This window comes from Pseudophryne corroboree, chromosome 2 (genome assembly GCF_028390025.1).
Source record: "Pseudophryne corroboree isolate aPseCor3 chromosome 2, aPseCor3.hap2, whole genome shotgun sequence".
NCBI classification, from domain to species: domain Eukaryota; kingdom Metazoa; phylum Chordata; class Amphibia; order Anura; family Myobatrachidae; genus Pseudophryne; species Pseudophryne corroboree.
In genome coordinates, this window is record NC_086445.1 from 512,962,539 (window position 1) to 512,975,169 (window position 12,631).

The 12,631-nt window shown below is 43.3% G+C and overlaps 1 protein-coding gene across 8 annotated transcripts in view; it reads left to right on the forward strand.

The window, feature by feature from the left end:
- LOC135032268 (CYFIP-related Rac1 interactor A-like) overlaps positions 1-12,631 on the forward strand; it is a 144,383-nt gene that overhangs the window by 104,125 nt on the left and 27,627 nt on the right. For all 8 annotated transcript variants that reach the window (XM_063954073.1, XM_063954074.1, XM_063954080.1 and 5 more), the window contains 6 exons: positions 1,941-2,062; positions 4,244-4,349; positions 5,608-5,744; positions 8,210-8,287; positions 8,363-8,479; positions 10,025-10,104. In XM_063954073.1, coding sequence (XP_063810143.1) covers positions 1,941-2,062; positions 4,244-4,349; positions 5,608-5,744; positions 8,210-8,287; positions 8,363-8,479; positions 10,025-10,104 — 640 coding nt within the window. The remainder of the gene's footprint in view (positions 1-1,940; positions 2,063-4,243; positions 4,350-5,607; positions 5,745-8,209; positions 8,288-8,362; positions 8,480-10,024; positions 10,105-12,631) is intronic.

Genomic DNA, 12,631 nt, shown 5'->3' on the forward strand with positions numbered 1-12,631 from the left:
TACTTAATTTAATATTTATTTATACATTTTTCAATAAGAAACTTTTGGCCTAGGGGTGGCGTGAAAAAATTCTGACCCTATGGCCGGAATGTAACGAGAGTTCGGAGTTCGGCAGTCAAGAGTGCCTTAACAAAACCTTTACCATTCTTTGAGGCAGATTTAACAAGTGATATTCTCTTATCACTCGTTACTAATATTAAATGGTGCTCCAACCAATCAGCTCTTGTCATGTTTTGGAATAATTACTATAAGGAGCTGATTGTTTGGAGCACCATTTAAGATTAGTAACGAGTGATAAGAATGTCTTGTTAAGTCTGCCCCTTTACGCCCAGTAACTATTTTAAAATAGAGCTCATTTAGAATTTGTTATTTTCAGTTAAAAACAAAAGATTATGGGCCAAATTCAGTAAGGATAGCAAATTCTGCTAATTAGCAGAATTTGCTATCCTTTGGATCGCATGCTGGGGGCCGCCCATCACTGGGCAAGGTCACCCAGCATGCTAACTGGAGCCTCCCCCATTGAACAAGCAGAAATTGCGATGTGATCGCAATTTCTGCTTGTTAGAAGAGACTGAGGAAGACTCCTGCCAGCGTAGCTTAGCTGCGCCCGCAGGAGACCCACTGCCATCTTCCTGATTGTGGCAGCTGCGTGTGCAGGGCCGGTTCTAGACCCTTTGGCGCCCCAAGCGTAAAATGGGGGCGTGGCTTCATACAGGGGGCGTGGTCAGTTACGCCCCCTGTACAGTGGAGTATTGCTGCTGAAAGAAAAAAAAAATACTTACTATCCCCGTTCAGATCTCCGCCGGTGCCGCTCCTTTCCTCGGATGACAGACACTAGAGGTCAATTATGACCCCTAGCGTCTGTCAGTTCCATAATGCTGTGCGGTGCGTGATGACGTCATCGCGCACCGCACAGCAAAAGTCCTCTACACGAAGGGAAACTAGACGCGTAGCGTCTAGTTTCCCTTCACAGCGGGGGACAGCGGGACCAACGGGGGACACAGCGGCCAGCGGGGGGCACAGAGTAGTGGATCTTGCCATGGTGCGGCGCCCTCCGGAAGGCGGCGCCCCGGGCAAAAGTCCTGCTTGCCCGTGGCAAGATCCGCTACTGTGCGTGTGATGTCACGCAGCTGCCGTGATCACGCCCCTGACACGCCCCCATTCAGCCGCCTCCGCCCCCTTTCGCACCGCCCCTGCAACGCTCTGTCTCATGCCTGGAAATGGACACTGCGATCCAACCTGAATTAGGCCCAGTATCTCTCCATATCACCATATATTAATGTGTTGGAGTTGTCATAGTGTATGCAGGGATAAATAAAATACTATCAGACACCAAAGAAAAAAACAGCCACCATATTCTAATAAAACATTTAAGATTACTCACAGTAAGGATCTGTAGTCTATCAGAGGGGAGAAGGGGATAAAACATGGCCTGTAGTAAGTACATGAAGAGAGGTTTGAAAAACATTGTGTATTCTATATTTACTGATGACATATTTGACACAGCAAAACATTGTGCAGTTATCTTCTCCCTTGTTTGTTGACTAACCTTGGGATACTTACTGTATATTTGCTGCCTCCTTCAACATCTATGCTCCACTTGCCATTTCCAACGATCAAATACTCTGGGTGAAATGTAATAGTCTGAGAGTTGCAGGCTGTGCAGGAGTTTGTGTGAGTCAGCGCATATTTTTAAAGCGGCAACCATTTACATGGCAAAACCAACCTGGTTTTGCCGTGTAAATGATTGCCACTTTAAAAATACGGGCAAACTCAAACAAAGTTCCCCACACCTTGCAAATCGCAGGCTATTAAATTTTACCCTCTGTGTTCATCTTTACAAAGACCTATACAGTTATTACTAAAGCAGATCATCCTATAATTGGTTTGTCAGCTCTGTGGCAACAGCTGTAATCACTGACTGTGTTTGGTACTTACAGATGCTCAGCCCACGGAGGCAGAGACAGTAGTGTGGAATCAAGTCAACTCTGTCCTGGAAGAGGCCCAGGGAATACTGGCCGAGCTGCAGTCATACCGGGGGGCTGGGCAGGAAATAAGACAGGTGAGCATTAACTTTAACTCATGGCTGTCACAATCTTTTGCATGCTCACAATGGGGCTTATGCAGAGTTAGGAGCAAAGCAAAAAAGGAGCAGATAAAGAGCAAATTTGGACCTTGGAAATATCATGTTTCACTGCAGTGGCAAATATCAAACAAGCAGACGGGTTTAGAGGGACTGATTCGGAGTTGGACACAATGCATATTTGTCCAAGATTTTGCTTTGCACATGCATGAAACCAGTCCGAAGTTGCATGGATCTCCATCCATTTAGATTTGTGAGCTGTAACAGGTTAACGTGAAATGGGCAGCAACTGGACAGTACTTACTACAGTGTTCATTCTAGCACCCTGCACCTGTCACAACCTGTGCAGTTCTTCTTCCCTGCCTAAAGTATCGCTCTCTGCTTTGGTGCATCTAGCACACTCTGGTCTGTATCTCAGTGTCGGAGAGCGACATTACAGGCAGGAAAGAGGAACTGCACGGGTTGTGACAGGTGCAGTGTGCTAGAATAAACACTACTTTAGTAGAACAGAAAAAGCAAATTTCCTTAGGAATTTCATGTGAGGTGTCATGGCGTATTCTGGGTGTGTATTAAAATCTTGCTGCATCTGTAATCTGACTCCTTTTCATACGAATAATTTACACGAAGCAAGGGGCTGGCAGGGCCTCAGGTACTAATGATGATGACATAAAGGGAAAAAGGGGGTTATTCAGGTATGTTAGCACACCAAAAAAGCACATTAAATGGGCAAAACCATGTTGTACTGCAGGTGGGGCAGATATAACGGGTGTAGTATGGCTGACCGGCGGTCAGGAGACCGCCGGTCAGCATACCGACGCCGGGATCCCGACAGCATACCGACACCGGGATCCCGGCGGGGAGAATGCAGCAAGCCCCTTGCGGGCTCGGCCACGGATTCTATTCCCACTCTATGGGTGTCGTGAACACCCACGAGTGGAAATAGTCCCTGTTGGTCGGCATGCCGACCATCGGGATAGTGAGGGGTCGGGATGCTGGAGGAGGTCATGTGACTGTCGGTCTCCCGACTGCCGGTCGCATGAATACCACCCAATGTAACATGTGCAGAGAGAGTTAGATTTGGGTAGGTTATATTGTTTCTGTACATGGTAAATACTGGCTGCTTTATTTTTTACACTGCAATTTAGATATCAGTTTGAGCACACCACACCCAAATCTAAATCTCTCTACACATGTTACATCTGTCCCACCTGCAGTGCAACAAGGTTTCGCCCATTGTGCTTTTTTGGTTTGCTAACAAGCCTGAATAAGGCCCACAGTCTCCAGGTAAGGGGTGTACAAGGTAGGGGTGATTCCTAGCTCAATTCTAAATTTCAGTGTAAAACAGCTTCTCAGTATGTGTGTGTAATATAAAAAAGCAGCCTGTATTTTCCTTGAATGCAAAAAATAAATAAACTAAATTCGGGTGGTATTCAGTTTGCCGGTACATACTTTACCGACCAATGGATTGCCGACGTCAATCCACCGAAATCCGTTATACCGACACAAGCAGAAGCCCGACATCCAGGTTACAGATTATTACACATCACGCACCTCACAAAACCGACAGCACAGAAGCCACCAAATATGAACACACCGATTCATGTGCACCACCTTGCATTGTAATAGTTTGTACCGGAGCACATTTGCTCTTTAGTTTTTATCTCTGCTCCTTACTATACTTGAGATCCAGTATGACTACCTGGATTTACAGAAATACACCCAATGGTGGCAGTCAGCACATTTTCACATATTATTGCTGTTTGTATGTATACACAGCACAATGAGTTATATAATTGTATAATTGTATTTTTCCTTGCTGTTTATGCATATAATTTCTATAACTGGCTGTTTCTTGTAGTGAAAGTACAACATTCATTTTAGCAGCAACTTTGCAGGATGTGTGCCTAGCTGATTTATGGCCATAGATAAGTGTTGAATCATAGGTAATAATTTAGAAACCTCAAAAACTGTGTGAGTGAGTGAGTGAGTGAGTGAGTGAGTGAGTGAGTGAGTGTGTGTGTGTGTGTGTGTGTGGGGTGGGGGGGGGGGTGTTGCTCATGGAAAAGGAAACCCTTTTTTGCCTTTCATTCTATTTTCATGCATTCAAAACACATGAAATATGGATAATATTGTAATTCCCACTCTAATTGTTGTACTTAGGCGATCCAGAACCCATTGGATTTGCACTTGCAGGAAGAAGCATGGCGCTCCGTCTGTCCTTTGGTAGCCAAACTTAAGCGTTTCTATGAATTCTCTCTTCGACTTGGTAATTTTATTACAATTAATTTGATTGTATTCATTTATCCATTTACAAATATTCCTGGTGCTAGACTGGAAAAACAATCTGCTGAGAGACTGCCATTCCATTATATGCAGTACATTCATTGCATTGTCAGTATTGTGCATATCCTGTCCGGGATGCGGTCAATTTACCTACATTCAAAATCCCGACGGTCAAAATTCCAGCAACCATTGACTGACGGTCAAAATCCTGACATGGTCCAAATACCGACATTTAAAATACCTACAAGGTCAAAATACCGACATTTAAAATGACGACAGGTCAAAAAGTTGACATGAGTTTTTAATTGAAACCAACTTGTTGATACTTTACCATCCCAGTGGACTTGGAGGGGGAATATAATAGTGTGCAGAGCGCATCGAGGCACCGTGCCCGAAGCACGAGCCATGCAAGGGGATGCGGTACACTTACAGGGTGTCCATGTCGACATACAAAAAATTTAAACTTAGACTGTCGGATTTGAGCCTAATCAGACTGTCGGATTTGAGCCTAATCAGACTGTCGGATTTGGCCTGGCATTCGTGCAGCTGCTGTGTGTCAGGGTTGTTATTGATTTTTTAAAAATACATTTTCTTAAATAAGCCCTAACATATACCTCACTGACACTGACAGTGGGGATTTCCCCACAGTGTCAGCAGCGCCGGGCGGCTCTCAGCGAGGCGGCTGCTGCTGCACAGGATGTATCACACAGGGCGGCAGGGGCGAAGGAAGCCGGTTGGCGTGAGATATATGTTAGGGCTTGTTTAAGAAAATGTAGTTTTCTAAAATCAATAACAACCCTGACACACAGCAGCTGCACGGATGCCGGGCCAAATCTGACAGATTTGGCCCGGTTCTGACAGTGTCAATCCGACTTTTTTAAAAGTCGGTTTGCCACTGTCTGAAACGGAGCTAAAACCTGTAGAATTTGGTCCCCTTTCAGACAGAAGCACGCGTATCGGCGGCTATTCCGCCGATCCATGTGCTTTCCGTCAGCTTTCATACTTGTCAGAAAAAACGGGGCCGTATTGAATAGGTAGGAACCCCTTCTGACCTAAACCTGTCGAAAACTGACGTCTTTCCGACAAGACGGCAGTTTCCGACAGGTATTGAATACACCCCATAGTCATCTAGTGCCTTCAAAGCTTTTACTAAAAAAAACCTATAAACATTCCAGAATGTAAGCACTTCCTATGGATTGCAAGGTATATTTGTATGTTCTGCTCATAATTGATCCCTACAGAGAATGCACTGCACAGCCTCTTGGAAGCTCTCACATCGCCCCCATATGCTCCAACACAGCACCTGGAGAGAGAGCAGGCCCTGGCCAAACAGTTTGCTGAAATCCTGCACTTCACCCTCAGCTTTGATGAGCTCAAGGTAAGAAATTACTAACAAGCTCAAACCACAGTGTAACGTCTTCAGCAATTTAAAAAGTAATTATGAATGTTGGTGGGTTTTTTTCCCCCCCTTTGCAAGTTTTACCGTACACCCCAACCCATCGTTTTCTGTAGTTTTGTTAGTATTACATAGTTTAAGTCAACTGAAGCCATTTAACAGCATGCTCTAGAACAGAGGTTCCCAAACTGTGTGCCGTGGCTCCCTGGGGTGCCTCGGGACACTTGCAGGGGTGCCCTGGGTTGGTGGTCCAGGACCAGTTCAAATTATTCATGGTCAATATAATAGGCAAAACCAGTGCTGTTGGCTGCCATTCATAAAATATGTGGCCAAACAGAAGCAAATCTTGTCCCTCACCACACAACTGACCCTAAGGATGACATATAAACGCAATCTACTTAATGTAATATTTCTTTCTAAATTTCTCAATAAGACATTTTTGGCCTAGGGGTGCCTTGAAATTTTTTTTGATATTCTAGGGCGCCGTGATTCAAAAAAGTTTGGAAACCACTGCTATAGAATATGAAAGTTTAGCTTTGGGTGTAATTCCGTTCCCATAAAAATACTTACCTATGGTCCAGCATTCAAGCTGACTAGCTGATTTCACATGGTTGCTATTGTTCAATTCCCCCTATCTGTGTGTTGTCTGTGGAAACACTGTCCTACTGTAAAAAGATCATGTTGGTAGGAACAAGTACACAGAATATGCCACCCAAAACTAAGAGACAGCGGAAAAAAAGTCCAGTTAATATTATATTTAAAATATGAATTAATACTATTAAGTCCAATTTGTTGTGGACATAATAGACCAAATGCCTACTTTATTAATACCAGCAATGTCTGATTAGGTTTACATAACATAACATAACATTGGTTAGAAAAATTATTAGAGTATATTTAACATTACTTGCAAATGAGAGTTTTATCCTTAGTGAGCAGGGGACAGAGTCATGTGATGCCAGCAGGCTTGAAAACATTTCCTATTGGTGATTTAGGATGCGCCATTGTCAGGCAGATAGTGTGACTGAGGAACAGACCTATGCTGAGTATCGCATGTAATACCTTCTTCAGTACAGGAGTGTTCAGTGTAATACATGTTGAATACACTCCTTAGTTAAGTGTGCTGTATCTGTTAGACAGTTGAGTTACGCAGGACTTGTATTTTGCTATTCGGTGTGTATTGTCATTTTTAAATGAAACAAAAACAAATTTACAGTAGCTATATTCTCTCTCTATATAAAGTGTTATGGCTTCATACTTATGAGCAGACTGGAAATAGGATGTACTCTATTAAGATCAGTTTTTATTTCTAGCTAATGTTCATTTGCGAAACCACACTTACGTTCTGATTTAGAGTTGGCCACAATTTACATCCCAAACGTAGGTGTAAAGCTAGCGGCTAAATTATTTTTTATTTGTGCATGTACCTTATACAAGCAATTCAAAATATATTGTATAGATGTGGCCACATAAACGAGACTAAAATATAATGGCCTCATTTAGAATTGAGAGCAAATCCATACTCTAGGTGCAATTTTCCAGTTTGGTAAAACCACGTTGCAAGTTGGAAGAGGGGCACATCCAAGATAAACTCTATGGGGCTTATTCAGTTATCCATGAGCTACTACCGGAACGGCTTCCCCAGCTTTGTGGGGTGTGCCTATCTGATTTCTGTTCGCAGACTATGGAAGTGTGAGCATAAATCCGCCACCATAATTGCACCTACTGTATGTGTGCTGCACAACCAGCTGGTGGCAGCTCACGTGTGATTGTATCTGACCTTAAATTGTAAAGGTAAAGCAGCCCAGTATGGTTTCCTACATGTAAAAGCAGGCAGTGTTTCTCTGCATGCACACAACTATTGCATTTGCATCATCCATAACTTTACACCGTTTATCTGCAATTCCTAAATGAGGTGCATAGATGTGACTGGAGGGAGGAACATCATTTCCTACGGTTCTCAGGCCCATACTGACCTGGCTAAAGTAGTCTGAAGCCAGCTGAGGAGGTTTTATATTATGACCAGGAGACCCAAAGCTGCATGTTTCCACAGTGTAGTTGACCAGACCAATCTAGTGTGATTGGGCTGTATTACACCTGTAGGGGGCATGGTACACATACATGTACATACCCTTAATGTATTCAAATGGCACTTCCATGTCCCTCATTCTCTCTCCAGGTGTAAAGGGTCAAAGGTAAAAGTTGTTCAAAACTATAAATGTGTGCAGCATGTTTAACTGTGCTCACACAGACTGGCATAGCAGATTTTAGGTGTGATAGTTTAAATCAGGCCCTTATTGTGCTGAAATGAATGGATATGTACTCGGGTTGCCTATTTAATTACACTGCCATCATACAGTAACATTTAAATGTAATCCACAAGAGTTTCATTCAGATTTTTGGTCAGCAGCATAAAAGAAACATGGTTTAACTCTACTTTTCCTCAGATGACAAATCCTGCAATACAAAATGACTTTAGTTACTACAGACGAACTGTGAGTCGCAACCGGTTGAACAATTTCCAGGTAATGTGTCATTCTGGATAATTACTCCAACCCAGTTGTGTCATTGGTAGTACTGGGTTTATCTCTATTTCTCAGGTGGATCCAGACTGCGATGTAAACAATGAAATGGCCAATCGCATGTCTTTGTTCTACGCGGATGCTACACCTATGCTGAAAACTCTGAGCAATGCAACCACTAAGTTTGTGTCTGAGGTGAGAGTAATGGGTTGTGAAATAAGCATTTATTAAGAAACATAGGGAGGAATTCAATTAGCCGTGGTAACTTACCGCAGACTAATTGACTCCCTTGGGCTATCCAATAAGTCCATTCAGCAGTACTCATCGGGGAATATTTTCCGGGACCTCAGATCCCTGATAATTAACTCATTGTGGCTAATTGAGCAGTGAAAACACATAGGTCCCTGAACTTATCATGGATTCTATGTCTTTTTGACCGAAAATAGATAATTTAACGGGCACCAAAAATGGGCTCTAATTGAATATCCCGAAGCAAAAGAGCCCTGTTTTTTTTGCACCTGTTAAAATTATCGGGCTAATTGAATTCCCCCATATTGGTAAATGAGTGATTGAGGCCAGACAGGTACCATGTACATGTTGTGTACCTAGTGTGAGTAATCTACCACTCTAGCAAACTGTGATTGGCCCTATGCGCCTGAGTCAGAGATGTGCGCTAATGCATTTACAGCTGCAATCCTATGCGCAGATACTGGCCCTCATTCCGAGTTGTTCGCTCGCTAGCTGCTTTTAGCAGCATTGCACACGCTAAGCCGCCGCCCTCTGGGAGTGTATCTTAGCATAGCAGAATTGCGAACGAAAGATTAGCAGAATTGCGAATAGAAAATTCTTAGCAGTTTCTGAGTAGCTCGAGACTTACTCCTACATTGCGATTAGTTCAGTCAGTTTCGTTCCTGGTTTGACGTCACAAACACACCCAGCGTTCGGCCAGACACTCCCCCATTTCTCCAGCCACTCCCGCGTTTTCTCCTGAAACGCCTGCGTTTTTTCGCACACTCCCAGAAAACGGTCAGTTTCCGCCCAGACACACCCACTTCCTGTCAATCACACTCCGATCACCAGAACGATAAAAAAACTTGTTACGCCGTGAGTAAAATACCTAACTTTTGTGTAAAATAACTAAGCGCATGCGCTCTGCGAACCTTGCGCATGCGCAGTAAGCGACTAATCGCAGTATAGCAAAAATCGGCAACGAGCGAACAACTCGGAATGACCCCCACTGTGTGGTAATATGCTAATGTCTCAGCTGCCAAGATTTGTACTGAGACGCCCATGGCTTCTCAGATCCAAGTAACTGCGTACAGAGTCAGCATTGGTCGCAGATCATTAGATTGCCGCAGCTGTGAGTAACTCTATTGATGCACAGAATGGCTGTGGGAACTGAGACGCTGGCACCATGTTTTCTGCATATGAGCTCGCAGTCACAGGCGGATACACGTCCCAAAAATGGTCATGACACACCTGTGGTTTTTACGCTACTCCCCGTTACATTCGACAACTAAATCCTTTCTGCAACCGTCGTCACTAAAGAACAGTCATGCGTGCGCAGTACGACCATGACACGTGCGCAGCCAGCTGATAATCGCTCAACTCCTTGAATATCGGCATTGCGTACACCTCTGAATCAGGCCCTGTATGCTTCATATAATGCACTGGAAGATGTGTAATACTTTGAAGACATTGTAATGACGCTGTGCCCTAGTGACAACAATATCTCTGCAGAACAAGTCTTTACCTATTGAGGACACAACGGACTGTCTGAGCACCATGGCAGGTGTGTGCAGAGTCATGCTGGAGACTCCGTAAGTACTGTGTTACACCTGTAGTCCATTCTCCCTTACCCAATTATGTTATCTATGAGCATCCATTTGCCCACTGAAGCCTATACAGTCAAAAGTATCTTACTTATTGTGGAATAATGGGTGGATATATATATATATATATATATATATATATATATATCCTAATTCTACCATACAATAGCAGTAGCTTCTGTTAGGCTGGACTATCAGACAATAATGAAGGCTTATAACTGCAATCTGATGGGAAAAAAGGGATAAGTACATGGGGTGTGGACTAAAGCGGAGTACACACTAGATGATATATCGCCAGATTCTGTGGATCGTAGTGACATATTGGGTACATCGTCTTGATATGCGCACTCCCGCAGGTCGCTAGCAACATCCTACGTCGGCCTGCAGCAGGGCCGACAGGGGATATCATTAGCGAGGACATGCTTGAGAATACAACATGTCACATGGCTTCTGCTGTCGGACGTGGCATCGGCAAATGCGTACCCAGCTTAAGAATAGTAAACGGATTTGTTTATAGTTATTTATATAGTGCACATATATTCCACAGTGCTCTACAGAGACTAATTAGTCATTGCAGCTCACAATCTATATTCCCTGCCACATGTACACCCACATAATATGTATATATATTTATTTATTAATTAGAGATGTGCGGCTGGCTCTTTTCGTGTTTTGTGTTTTGGTTCTAATTCCACCTTCGTGTTTTGGTTTTGGCTTGGTTTTGCCAAAACCACCCTTTCGTGTTTTGGTTTTGGATCTGGATGATTTTTGAAAAAAACATAAAAACAGCTAAAATCACAGAATTTGGGGGTAATTTTGCTCCTACGGTATTATTAACCTCAATAACAATCAATTCCACTCATTTCCAGTCTATTCTGAACACCTCACAATATTGTTTTTAGGCCAAAAGGTTGCACCGAGGTGGCTGTATGACTAAGCTAAGCGACACAAGTGTGCAGCACGCACCTGGCCCATCTAGGAGTGGCACTGCAGTGTCAGACAGGAGGGCAGATATAAAAAAAAAAGGCCCCAAACAGCACATCATGCAAAGAAGAAAAAGAATTGCAATGAGGTAGTTGTATGACTAAGCCAAGCGACACAAACAATTGGCCAATCTAGGAGTGGCAATGCAGTAGCAGACAGGAGGGCAGATATCAAAAAAAGGCCCCTAACAGAACATGATGCAAAAAAGTAAAAAAGGTGCACCGAGGTTGCTGTATGACTAAGCTAAGCGACACAACAACCTGGCCCATCTAGTAGTGCCACACAGTGGCTGAATGTCGAGAGTGGGCCGCAATTGTTCGGTCCATTGACAACATCTCCAGCACGCTCCAGTCACTTTTTAAAAAATCTGCAATTGGTGGACTTATACGGCAGTACCCCAGAACTAATATAGCAATTCCCCTGGACTCATACGGCAGTGTCACACAGGATGGCACTTTTCAAAAACTAGGCCCAAAACAGCACCTCATGCAAAGATGTCGAAGAGGTGCAATGAGGTAGCTGTATAACTAAGCCAAGCGACACAAACAATTCCAACTGGAATTATACATCCAAATCATTGGAATTATACGTCCAAATCACTGGAATTAATTGGCAAGATCACTGTAATTATACATCCAAATCACTGGAATTTATTGGCAAGATCACTGTAATTAATAATTATACGTCCAAATCACTGGAATTAATTGGCAAGTTCACTGTAATTATACGTCCAAATCACTGTAATTAATTGGCAAGATCACTGTAATTAATAATTATTTGTGCAAATCACTGGAATTATACGTCCAAATCACTGTAATTAATTGGCAAGATCACTGTAATTAATAATTATACGTCCAAATCACTGGAATTAATGTCAAAATCTCGCTATCGCTTGCCTAGTGAAGTGGAATCTAGAAGGGATTTGGTACCGGGGACACAATACCTCCATCAGTTGTCTAAATCCCACCGCAGTAATGGTGGATACCGGACGCACGTCTAACACCAACATAAGTGTCAAGGCCTCAGTTATGAGGGCTTCCATCGTCATGTGAAGCTGAACCACTAGTCATGAACATAGGCCAGGGCCTCAGCCGTTCCTTGCCACTCCGTGTCGTAAATGGCATATTGGCAAGTTTACGTTTCTCCTCAGACCATTTATATTTCTTTTTTTGGGTCTTTTTACTGAACTTTGACTTTCTGGATTTTACATGCCCTCTACTATCACATTGGGCATCAGCCTTGGCAGACGACGTTGATGGCATTTCATCGTCTATGTCATGGCTAGTGGCAGCAGCTGCAGCACTAGGAGGAAGCGGTTCTTGATCTTTCCCTATTTTATCCTCCAAATGTTTGTTCTCCATTATTTTTCTGGAGTTATATAACAAAATATGCGGCACAGGAATGACTGATGGCTGATGGCCAGGACACTACCACTGGTATGATGCAGCACAACACAGCAACACTGTGAGGGACTTGTTGTTATTATTATTATTATAATACTGTAGCAGTGGACATATACCAGCAGCGTATA